The 13218-nt window shown below is 37.1% G+C and overlaps 1 protein-coding gene across 2 annotated transcripts in view; it reads right to left on the reverse strand.

Annotated features, from left to right (window-relative positions):
• Nucleotides 1–293: 293 nt before the first annotated feature.
• jag2b (jagged canonical Notch ligand 2b) overlaps nt 294–13218 on the reverse strand; it is a 36659-nt gene continuing 23734 nt past the window's right edge. The window contains exons 9-26 of one of the 2 annotated variants that reach the window (XM_041276322.1): nt 12385–12498; nt 11345–11458; nt 10927–10973; nt 10578–10751; nt 8878–9028; nt 8360–8524; nt 8162–8275; nt 7961–8074; nt 7702–7815; nt 7487–7603; nt 6498–6525; nt 5922–6007; nt 5148–5261; nt 4490–4605; nt 3175–3426; nt 2914–3045; nt 2053–2200; nt 294–849 (exon numbers count right to left, since the gene is read on the reverse strand). In XM_041276322.1, coding sequence (XP_041132256.1) covers nt 377–849; nt 2053–2200; nt 2914–3045; nt 3175–3426; nt 4490–4605; nt 5148–5261; nt 5922–6007; nt 6498–6525; nt 7487–7603; nt 7702–7815; nt 7961–8074; nt 8162–8275; nt 8360–8524; nt 8878–9028; nt 10578–10751; nt 10927–10973; nt 11345–11458; nt 12385–12498 — 2573 coding nt within the window. In that variant the 3' untranslated portion in view covers nt 294–376. The remainder of the gene's footprint in view (nt 850–2052; nt 2201–2913; nt 3046–3174; nt 3427–4489; nt 4606–5147; nt 5262–5921; nt 6008–6497; nt 6526–7486; nt 7604–7701; nt 7816–7960; nt 8075–8161; nt 8276–8359; nt 8525–8877; nt 9029–10577; nt 10752–10926; nt 10974–11344; nt 11459–12384; nt 12499–13218) is intronic. The other variant, XM_041276323.1, reaches the window with a different exon arrangement.

A 13218-nucleotide genomic window follows, 5' to 3' on the forward strand; every position in this document is an offset into this window, starting at 1 on the left:
TATATATATATATATATATATATATATAATATTATATATATTTTAGAGTTGATAGGTTTCTTTGAAATAGTCGGAACAGTGACTTGGTAATAAAATAACTTAAACAGAAAAAAAAAAAAAAAAAAAAAAAAAAAAAAAAAGTGTTCTGACATTTTGTCTCTATCTTGGAATACCTTATCAATTATGGAATATATATATATATATATATATATATATATATATATATATATATATATATATATATATATATATATTATATATATATAAATTATATATACCAAATCAGAGTTTGAAGTCCATGATGAAGACGACGATGTGCATTTCCATTTTTACATACAAGCTTAAGTAGGCACGGAGGATTATTATTATTTTTTTTTCATACGTAATTGTCTATCACGTCTTTGCTGACAGCTGCATTTACATTTTTACACCTATTGTCCTTTGAGCTGTAGGCCGTTCGGTGCGGCTGCTTCACCAGAGTGCTGTTTGCTGTGCTGACAGCATCCCCTTTCCCAGGCAAAGTTTTTGTGCACTTGTGGGAGGGGCACTTGTCTACTTCCATGCTGGCCCTCTCCTGCTCCTCTTCCTCCTCGTCCTCTCCATCGCAAGTTCTGTTTGGAGGAGACATTAATTTTTTGCATTCATACTGCATGTCTCTGTTACTGCATGGCTTATCTATAGGATTCCTAATAGGATTCAGTGGTTCCCACTGATTGTTGACATTCTCCTCTATGGATGGATGGCTTCTTTCCCTCTCTTTTCTCCTCTTCCTGGTCCACCAGATACAGATGGCGATGCAGAAAACACAGAGAATGGTGAACACCACACACAGAACAGGAACCAGGTAATCTGCATAGAGGAGAAAAACAAATCCAGGTCAGTCTTATTTTGATTGATCAGTTCATTCAAGATGCATTCTCAACCTGCTCACATTCAAGTGGCAGAAGACAGTGTGCCCCAAACTCTACACAAAAGAGGGACAGCCCCTGGCTCGACTGCTAACAAAAGGATCTAAAAATTATGTAGATTGTTGAATATTTCATTCCTATCTCACATCATAATCCCAGGTCAAACTGAACTAGCACTTGCTTGATTGAGATTGGTAAGAGTGAAGCTAATATAGTCCGTTACATTTTCTAGTGCAGTGCTCCAAATACAATCCATTAAGGGAAGCCTCCTTCCTAAACATTGAAAATCTCTGCAAACAATTCCCAGCCCATGAAAAACTCCCCACCCTCTTAGGAGAGGGCAGGAACAAGCTTCATTAAAAAAAGAGGCAGCCCAATTCACAAGCGCCTGCAACAGCCTGAGGGACAGGCAGTGACACCGAGGCTCCTCACACAGGGAGGAGGATGGAGAAAAATAAATGCTATAGAATACAAAAAACACACCAAAAATAAATAAATATATATATATATATATATATATATATATATATATATATATATACACACACGCTCCCTTGAGAAAGATATGTACAACATATCAAAACGCTGGCTCTGAGCTAAAGTGATTGTGTTTAAGTATACTGTGTTGCTTTTGTTTCATTTTCTTCATTAACAATCTTTACAATTAACATTTATATATGTTTTAAATGTTAATTGTAAAGATTGAATTTACCCAGCATTGCTTTGGCAATACTTGTAGTAACCAGTCATGCCAATAAAGCACTTGAAATTAAAAATGAAATAGTCCAGACCAATGATTCTGCAAGGCACCAGCCAACATTAGGAAGTACAGTAGAACTGACCAAAGTAAAATCAAGCCCACCACACAAATACCTAGGAAGACAAACCATGTCTGGGAAAAAAACAGCTCCATTAGATACAGTACACTTCAAAAACTCATGGATTATAAAAACACACTGTAAAAAAAAAAAAAAGACCAAAAACATAATCAAAGCACATTTAAAAAAGTAACTTTGCAGGCGGAGTTGATGTTATCCTAGCAATACAAAAGATTGATAGCCCCAGACAAGCAGCAAGTCTCTCCAAAGCAAACACTGATCAGTGGGAGTGTCCATATATGGCCATTATTACCAGCTCCACTCACCAGTTGATTTCCCCATGACTTGGGTTTCCACTTTGACTTCTACTACAGCCAGCATGAGGGTGCTGTTCTGTCTTTTGGAGAGCGTGTTGATGATTGTACTGGCAGCATCCTGGATGAGGCCGTGGTCCTGTTCGTCGTCCACAAATGACTAAGAAAGAAAGAAAGAAAACAGAAAATATAAATCAATAAAAAAAGAGAATGTTTTTAGTACTACTAACACATTTACAACTATGATCAAGTTATTGGCAGAAAACATCAAGCCATCCATTATTAGCTCCTTTAGGCAGCAAAGTATTTCTGCATAAACCACAGTCCTTACTCGAGGGCTACTGTAGGAATCTGTTCCAGCCAGCGTTTGCACTTTTATCTGAATCTTCACTGCACTGAAATTGGATATTTTAAGAGGATATGAAATCATCTCCAAAGTGCCTCTATCTCTAAATTATCGCTGTACTTGCTGTAATCATTCTAAAACACATGCATGAGTGAAGTCATTTACATTTCTTATATGATACCCCTGCATTACAACTTATATTTAACTGGTTCCTCATTTTAAATTACTAAAAATCACACTTTAATCCTCTCTCCCTTTGTTATTTGTGGCATGAAAACAAACTGCATGCTATTAGATGAAATTATGTTTTAATCTACTATGGGATTTATACATGTTTTTTTCTCCACCTCAAAAGTTTAGAGGATGGCCAAAATTTTCCTTGTACAGTCAGCCTAATTGCGACAGAAGCAATGTAAACACCAGGCCACTCGAAGCAAGACAAGCAGATGTAGAACTGTATCTTCGGATATGCAAACGGGGCGACTGACAGTTTTTGGGTGGTGTGCATCTAAAACAGGAGTACTTACTATAGCCACTTCAATAGCATTTTCATTGGAGTAGGAGATGTCACAAAGCACCAGCAGAGATCTCTCCTTGGCAAGCGTCCTTGTTGCTGGGAGGTACTTCAGTTCGGTGCAGATGTTCTCCACAGTGGTGCCCTGTTTAAAACAAAGCAGAAATGTAAGCTTTTTGCGTCTGACAGAATCATCACAGGTCTTAGGCCAGCAAAATGAGTTTGAATCTGTGGTTTCACACAGGATTTATTTTTATTTGATGTCTGGACTCACCCGTGGCACTTTGTCTTTGTTAAAAATGAACGTGATCCGCGCACAGCCGTTATCCAAGTAGCCCGTATGCGGCTGGCATTGGGTGTTAATGGGCACAGGAGGCTCCGGGGCACTGCAGACACCCCATTCGTGGCAAGGTGGTGAAAAACAGGTGAAGAAATTGTGTTCCTGACATTGTTGACCTGCAGGGCACTGGTGATTATCTTGTCCGAGACGCTTCTGTAAGAGACAAGGCTTTCTACCACACAAAACCTGCAAATGCAAGGGAAAAAACAAACAAGCAGTGAGGTTGTGTCTTAGGAACTTTTAATAAAGAACAACAGCTCCTCATCAGTGCCTGGCTTCCATAAAAGCATCTGAAGAGAAAGTGATAAGTTGTCTGACAGAATATTATACAAGTGTAGTGACCTCACAGATCCCTTAAATCACATGATAAATGGAGAGTTAACAGAGTTTAAAACAGCTTGGAAGAGAGACCTGTGTGGTCTTACTTGAGAAATTCTGTCCAGATCACTAACTCCATGAAAAATCACTTTTTAAAAAAGAAAGCAAGACCATGTCATATCATATCAGCATGCTACTGTTACTATAAACTAGCAGTCATTCCTCTACCTGTCCCTTTGGAAGAAAGCAATGAAATATTAAAAGAGTGGCATCTACAGTACATCCTTCAGGTCGAGTCTTGTTTATGGAACATGACAAACATGTTTTTACTGTAAATGCATTCACTTCTGTATTTTTATTTATTTATTTATTTTTAAAAGACAGGAACACTATAGCAAAGAACAATTACATCTATTTAATAGTCAAACGTTTTGGGCCATAAAAAAAAAAAAAAAAAAAAAAAAAAAAAAAAACTGGACTAACTTGAAAACAAAAGCTTTACAAGAAAATAAATAAATAAAAATAACCCACCACCAACTCAAACTCTAATTCAAGATAACATTAGTTTAATTAAGTAACATTTATATTTGCTGATTAAAAGCAAACAAAAAACTAACCCTTAATTGAGCTTTAATCAACTGGGCTGTAAAACAATAAGCTGAGACTGATGAGAAATCTCTTCAAGAAGGCCCGAGACGCAGTACGAAGGCAAATAGAACCGCACTGTTTGTCTCTGCCCAACCTCGCAAAACTCCCATGTAGGCTGCGCTGCTCAAAATCGAGAGTTTAAAACAACATCAAGTTGAAGCAGCTGTTCAACAACCATACCAGTATAATTCAGTTTAAACATTCTGGTGAACTTTAGTAACTATTGGCTCTCAATATGTACCTTTCGGAATCAAATACATAAAAAAAAAAAAAAGTACTTTACCTTGGTACAAGCGATGTTTCCAGCTAAACATTGACAAGTATTGCATTCCTGCTCCCATCTGCTTCCATGGGGGAACTGCAGACTAGCATACCTGCATGGCTTTCCAATGCCAACAACTAGGAGACCATGGAACAAAAACAGTCACTTGTAAGTCAATCAGTTCAAACCTCCTTAATAAATGACCTGTGCTGCATGAACAGAATTTGAGTTTGTGTGTTTACAAGTTACTGGCTTCCTGCTTTAACAGATAGATAAACAGTTTCACAAAATGCTTCCACACTAGTTGTGGTAAATGGACAAGTGTATATATTTTCTGTTATGCTACAACTAATTTGTTGCACTTATCCCAGCCTTCATTTATTACCATCCGTGACACACATGCACATTAAAAAAAAAAACGAGATGCCTGTATCCAAAACACGAAACAATGAATTGTACAGTTAACTCTATACACATTTACATATTATCGTTACCAAGGAATCCCACCTCTCCCTCCCAATTTCTTTTATTTATGCACAGCTTTGACAGTTAAACTCTCTCTCTCGTTCCATACATAAGTTATTTTAATTAAAACAGTAAATCACTGGTGTCCCCCACCTTTACCCCAGGGAGGCACAAGCTTGAGTAGCTTTACAGGCAAATCTAAAAGCATTATTACCATCCTGGCATCTGGGGCCGGCTCTTCCGGGAGGGCAGGTGCATCTGTACCCATATATTTCATCAACGCAAGTGGCACCATATGCGCAAGGGGATGACTGGCATTCATCAATGTCTGGATAGAAAAACAGCAAATGAGTCAGCAAAACTAACAAATGCAGAGTGTTGAAGATTTTCTATTATCTAATTGTGTGCAAATCAGGCATCACAATTGCTTGGCTTTAGGAGTTATCCTTTCTACCAAGATTACTAGCAATTAAGACTTCATAATTAGCTGACGTTAAAAAAAAATAAAAGCATGACACACAGGACTTCAGTGTAGGATGAAAATGTTTTCATTAAAGTTCATAGAATTAACATAAACCTCCCATTACATCCTGTTAACAGGCATTGGTATGAATTGTTTACCACCTGGGAGCTTTGGCATCATGTAACGCCACAAGGGAATCCTCATGTTTACACCCAAAGCTCAATGGAAACTTCATGCAAGCAAAATGTAAATCCCCCCCCACTCTCTTATGCCAACTCTTTGCCAAAAGCATGTCAGAATAAAAGATGAGGGGAGAAAAATAAATTAAAAAATCACTAATTTCACAAAGGACCATTTTCTCACAGAGGAGAGAAGAGTTTCCATGCAATTAATTATTCAGGTTTGGGGGTACAGCTGACCTCAACAAAACACAAAAGGTCAAAGGCTGGGGAGTAACCAAGGAGCTAGGTCACAATGACAGCCCTACAGCCAGCCCTCCCCCTCCATCACATTACAGGCACTTACTGATTCTGCAATCTGGTCCAGCGAAACCTGGTGCACACTCACATCGAAACCAATTGATGCCGTCCACACAGATGCCGCCATTGTAGCTGTAAAAACAAACCCTCCTATTAGAGTGGAATCCTCTCACGGAACCATCACAAGCCCAGACGAGAGCTAGCGTGGGGCTTTACAAAGGCAAGCCATGTAGGGCCTTCACATGCAAATCGTCGACTCATGCTGGGATCTTTTTTTTTTTTTTCACTGCTTGCTATATTTGAAAGAGTGATGCCCCCCCCCCCCCCCCCCAAATTGTCCAGGCTTGTTTAATTAAATTGCAGAACGCAAACCAAAGAGGCACTTTAAAAAAATGTTTTTGTAAATTTGTAACACAAGGTAAAATTCACAAAAGGACCAAGTCAATTTTGACAGTTAAATCAGAAGATAATTCAATTAACAGCCAAGCCACCTGTGGTAAGGTGAACAGAATATACTGAAGATTCTCTATTCATAGCTGTTTTTACCAGACCGAAATGCATTTTTGTGGTGTTGCATAACATTGTACTAAACAATACTCAAGATATTGAACAATAAACTTACCAAGGGTGAGGATTGCAATCATTGGTATCTACATTTAAAAAAAAAAAGGAAATTAACAGTACAGTTAATCCCGATTTAAATGGGAAATATTCATCTAGAGTAAACTATTTATGTCCATAAGTAAATAAAACAAATTATTTTCCAGTGCCGAGGACAGGTGGGATATATAATGAAATATGGTTTACAATCCAAGGGCATACTCTCATACAACTGCTTCAATAACTTCATACTATTGGCAGTTTTATTATTGAAATCATTGTAACATTTGCACAGATGCTCTATGATTCCTTACTACACGTAGATACAAGAGCGCTATAAAAATAAAAAATGAATGCAATGAAAGACGACATTATCTAAGAGTCATATCCGCACAGTACAAATCAAGCATTTAGTAAAGGCAGATTATATATATATAGCTCTGGAAAAAATTGAGACCACTGCAAAATTATCAGTTTTTCTGGTTTTACTATTTATAGGTATGTGTTTGGGTAAAATGAACATTTTTGTTTTATTCTATAAACTGACAACATTTCTCCCAAATTCCAAATAAAAATATTATATTAATTAAAATAATTTTTTAATTTAATTTTATATTATATAATATATATATATATATATATATATATATATATATATATATATATATATATATATAGCTTTTTTTGTCTGAAAAAAAAGAAAAGGACCAATCTGGTTGACTGCAAGACACATACTTGTGCAGTGTTCAATATTTCGTGCAAGTTAAGTCATGTAATACTTAACTCCACCTTAACTGTTGGTATGCTCCTACAACACTGAAAAGTTATCCTTCAAGGATAACAAACCACCCACTTAAACCCAGAATACAAAGCAAAATGAGTTATTTCCATGCCAATACATTCCCTGCCCAAAAGCTATTAAAACTGCATGCATACTCTTGCAAAGATTTTTGATAAAAAAAAAAAAAACACGTATTTAAACCCCACAGTGATACCAATTTGAATTCTTACTCTGTGTGCAGGTGGCTCCTTCCCAACCTTCCTTGCAGATGCATGTAAAAGTATCACCTCCTCCAACACACGTTCCGCCATTCTGACAAGGGATTGGAGTACAACTGCTGTTCTTTGCTGCAAATTAAAAAAAAAAAAAATAAATAATTTAGCTTAAAAACGCAAAGATTCTTGAAGATCATTTAATTACATAGACGCAAAGGCAAGAAGCTCACCAGTATTACAGGTACTGCCACCCCATTCAGGAGGGCAGGCACATCGAAAAGCATCTCCAACGTCATAGCAGGTCCCGCCGTTGCTGCACGTGTTAGCGTCACACTGGTTTTCACCTGAAAAGAAGCAGCATGCCTGTTAAAACAAAGCTAAAGCAGATAAGCTGTAACACCTTGCTGTCTCACTGAGTCTTTACAAAAGACAGAGTAAAGACTACAAACAAATCAAACCAATCAAGAGGAAGAAAACAAAACTGCTTACGTGAATGACAGGTTTTGCCTTTCCAACCATTCTGGCACTCACAGTAGAAATCATTTACCAAGTCCACACATTTGCCACCGTTTTTGCAAAGTTTGTGACGACAGTCATCTACATCTGAAGCAACAAACATATCAGTATAAAAGACTGCAGAGCAATTATAATAAAAACAGACACAAGTTGTCTAATACAATATACACTTACTAATCTCACATAAATTCCCCTCCCAGCCATCATGACAGAAGCACTGAAATGAACTGATTCCATCGATGCATGTTCCTCCATTTTTGCAGGGATTGGTAATGCAGTCATTAATATCTAAATTAAATTAGAAAAAGAAAATTAAACATGGTTCACACACACACACACCCAAAAGCAATAGGTTTAAAATTCCTTGCTTACTTTCATGACAGTAGATCCCAGTAAATCCTTTTTCACAAGCACAAGTAAAGTTTCCTCCTGGTTGGCTAATGCATCGCCCATGTGGTCCACACACATTGGAGGAAATATACTGCAAACCTTCCTGGGTGGTGTTGGTTGCAACTGCGACGGTGCAACTGTCAATTACTATAATAATAATTTTTAAAAAAAGGAAGTGGAGGAAGAAAATTATATTTTATTCCGCAATGTTCAGGTTTAATGATCGTCTATTGGCTGCAGCATGAAATTGTGCAGTTTAATGATGCAATGACCGGAAATCAATATGCGATTCCCCATTCCAGTACCAGGAACTACAAAATCGGTTTTCTACATGTTTCAAATATGGTATTGGCATCCAAGTACACAGATCCTTATTTAATTTATCTTAATTTTATAGCGTTATTTGTAAATCAAGAAGTAGAACAGAAAAAAAAAAAAAATGTAAAAATTTTATTATAATATATTATATATATATCATGCTGGTGATAGAATGTGGGTACCTTCGCAAGGGGTGTTTTTGCAATAATCTTTGAAGTCTGAGCAGTTTTTCCCCTCATAGTCTTCAGAACAGGCACAGTAGTAATCTCCTCCAACATTATAACATGAAGCTTGATTCTGGCAAGGGTTGGGGTTACAGGGATTACTTCTAACCTGAAACAAGAAAACATTGTTGAAACTTTAGAATCACTGGTAGTGAGAAACCCTTCGAACACACAGATGAAAATCTAAAGAGTAAACCCAAGCAGTCTTCCTGTAATCTTATTAAGATGATGCATCTTCAAGTCTGAGCTCTCTTACTGTAAACATCTTAGCGTCCCCAGCATCAACAGGACTAATCTTGTTAGGAAGGTTACCAGAGGCGGCTAGCTTATAGATTACACAGAGCCCTATTTAGCACAAGACTTGAGAAGCTAAAGCAGTTTTCAATAGAAGTTTGTTTTTTTTTTCTCCCCCAAAGCATTAAATCATGCAGATGCAGTCATATTCTTTCACAGTTTTAATGCTTTTGTAAGTCACACATCAGGAAAAAAATTCTTAACTTAAACAAAACTTTAAAGCTTGTAAACCATCATTGCCACTATTGCCTTTTATGGAAATACTGGAACCTCTATAGTTTTTCATGTAGCCCAGTTGATTAAATTAACCTTCGAGCAGGACTTGTAGGTTGCTCAAATCCTGTGATAAAATGGAGTCTATTAGTTAATGGTTCGCTCACGCCTTTGTTCTTTTTAAACAGTCAATGCTGTCTGGTTTCTTGTACTCTTGAATGCAGATGACGGGAAATAAAAGCAGATGGGTGCTCTAAGCTCACTCGTACTATTGTGCCAGTGGAATCCCCACATACAAAAGGTAATGCAATTACTTATCAAAAGGTATTGCTTTCTCACCAGATTATTTTATTAATTACAAATTGAGGATAGATATATATCTCCTTAATTTATAATTAATCAAAAAAACTGAAAAACGCCACCACACAGAAAATCCTTTGCCTGCCAAAACAAACAAACAAATCTAATATATATATATATATATATATATATATATATATTTAGAGGTTCGTGGCGTAGGTAACCTCCCCCCAATATGAACACAAGTTCAGCCGATAGTTTTTCTAGTGGCTAAAGTGTGGCACAAGTTCCCTGCTATGCTTGAGTAAAGCTGGCCAGCTCTCACTATCGTAAGTCTTTTGATCTGCTACACCCCTTTTTTTTTTGTATGGTTTCTTGTTTGTGAAACAGTACCCTTTCAGTAAATCACATTAAAAGCAAAAGCAAGCTGCTTTTCAAGTGCAGTCATTACCCCTATACTTGTTCAATTCTGTTAACGCCTGGTTATTTAAATGAACTGGAATTTTTTTTATTCAATCTTTATCATAGAATTCTGAATGTAAAATGAACACAGTGTAGCTGTAACTATTCTTCAGGTCTCAGCTTTCAATTACTCCAAGTATTGTCCTAAGGAGTATAATACATGTCACCACAGTATCTGAATAATAGAAGTAGTGAGAAAGGCAGATTGTGCAGCTTCAGGCTGCACTTGACTCATTTGCCTGTTACACAGAACATATCGGGTGACATCCCTGTTTTTTTTTTTTTTTTTTTTTTTTTTTTTTTTTTATATATGGAAAATGGTTTCATAATGGCTGCCCATTTAAAAAAAAAAAAAAAAAAATGGGAAGGACTCTTTGCTTACTGCTCACCTCACAGAAAATACCAGAGAAACCCTGCTGGCACTGACAGAGGAAGCCATCTATCAGGTCCTGGCATCGCCCCCCATTCATACAGGGGCTGCTCGCACATTTGTTTATCTGGATTTCACAATGTTTGCCAACAAATCCTGGATGACAGAGGCAGTGATACCCATTCACCTCATCCTGTTGTAAGAAAAACAACAAAACACACCTCAGGATGTAAAAAACAATTCGCCATTTCTGAAAACAAATCGACCAACACACCCAAGCTTTTAGAACAATATCTCCAGTGCTGGTTCAGTAAAAAGCATTGAAGGAGGACTATACCTATGCTAATTCATTCAGAATTTACACCCACCTTACACGTCCCTCCATGTTGACATTGCCCATTGCAGTCATTAATATCTACAGATAAAAAAAATAATAAAAAGTTGTTTTATTTACAATATATACGAAACATGAAAAAAAAATAAAAATCAGCCTTTTGACACACTATAAAAAACAACTTCTGGAATTAAACTCCAGGGAGAAGCCGAAAGTCGTTACGGAAACTAAAATTAAACTACCAGCTTCATACAGAGTACATGTCACCAGGACACCCTTTTGCAGTGTGCTAGTCATAACAGAATATTGAAGACAGGCAGGTCCCGCTGCATGAAAATACTGGTTTTCAACACACACATACACACATTTGTTAAACTAAAAATAAAATACAGCTATATAAAAATAGCTTGTTTAAAAAAACTGGGTAGCAGCAAACAATGATCAATACTAACTGAAGTCACAGTTTTGGCCATCCCATCCTTGAAAGCAGTCACAATAATATCCACCAATTAAGTTTTTGCAAGAGTAAGCATTAAGGCAAGGCTTCCCCACACATTCATTAGCATCTGTAAAGAGGAAAAGGGAAGGGGGAAGGAAGACAGTAAGAAACAGGTTTCCAACCACCAAAGGTCATGCATTAGTAGTCTTGAAAGAGACAGTTTATAGATTCACAACACAGGCCATTTTGGCTTCCTACTCCTGACCCATGACAGGCTAAAGGATGCCTTACATTCTTCAAAATCAGAGTGGAACCTACAAACTATTTTTTACTTATTTCAAATGGGAGATCAGGTCAGAATCTATTACACTGTCACTTTAAACACCGCATAATTTTGCAAGAAATCCAATCACAAGTATAAACCAAATGCCAACCAAGACACCCATACTTTCTGCACCCAATTATTTTTTTTAAAAAAGCCAAGCAGAAAGGAGTTCACGTTTTTACTTTGCATTATTTAGTAGGTCTCATCAATTTGCAAACAATTTCTATGTATTGCAGCTGCCTGTCTACGAAACCCAATCTCCATGCTTAGGCACTGGCAAAAATGCAGCGTCAAGAGAGGAATATATAATTGAAGACGTAAAATAAAACCTGAGAACTTAAATTTCGTATCGAAGCTCATTTACAGATTATAAACAGTTTCCTTTCGGAATCTGTTTCCTGAACAAACTCTACCACCATGAACAATTTGAGAAATGCACTATTCGATCTGGTCCCAAAGATAACCCATTTAAAAGAAACCGAGTCCCAAGGCTAGCATTTGCCAGCAAATGTATTATTTATAGCTTTACTCTAGATGTCACCTGGATCATATTTCAAATAGCCTGCTTTCAGTACTAAACCAATTAAAATGAAGTATACCGTAAGATTACTTTCACAATTCTGGGGGCAAAATAACCACATGGAGCAACAAACTACAGCTTCAAAACAGAAATTGCTGTCTTTCCCCTGCATGTTTTGACACCTTGTTAAAATAGCAGAAACCCTTACCTATCTGGCAGGTCTTGCCAACCCACTGAGATGGACAGATGCATTCAAACCCATTTACTTGGTCAATGCATGTACCCCCCCGAGCGCAGGGATTGGAGGCACATTCGTCAAGGTCTGGAAAATAAAATTCAATACATTCTTCTTACAGCACATCCCTCAATAAGTGTCATGTGTTTGTACCGACCAAAAACTGGGGGAAAAAAAAAAACATTTCAGGAAAACTAGTGAATGCCAAGTGTAGGCATGGATTCTATAGATTTATGGTGCAGAAATATTTTCCAACATTGATATTTAAACAGTGAGTATTGTATTACTATTGTTTCCTTAATTAGTCCAACCAACAAACTATAGTTCATTGCAGATGTTACAATAAATTAGGTTTATCTAATATTCCAAATGACTGTAAATCCTATTTCAAGGGCCACATCCAAACAAGAGCATCCAGGACTAGAATACAAACCAACTGGCAGGAGGTCCAGCTAAGAGTCTAGTATTGAGAGAACATGTTGCTGACTTCACACTGCAGCACGATTACTCTTTATATAAAATCGGGGGGGGGCAGCTACAGATATTAATGCTATCAAAAAAATCCTTACACTTGGACTCTGAATAAACGTCCCAGATAAGATACAATACAGAGAAGTTCACACCAATATGTATTATATCTTTACATTTCCAAGCAGTAGACTTAAACTTGCCATGCCAAGGCAGTTTTTTCCTCCAGACAGAGTTGGATGGTCGTTTTTCGCAGTGAGGCGAGGGTGGGAGTTCAAATTAAATTAGGTCAGCATTTTAGGAGGCTGTGTGGTCCAGTGTTTAAAGATAAGGGCTTGT

Source organism: Polyodon spathula, chromosome 17, assembly GCF_017654505.1.
Source record: "Polyodon spathula isolate WHYD16114869_AA chromosome 17, ASM1765450v1, whole genome shotgun sequence".
Lineage (NCBI taxonomy): Eukaryota > Metazoa > Chordata > Actinopteri > Acipenseriformes > Polyodontidae > Polyodon > Polyodon spathula.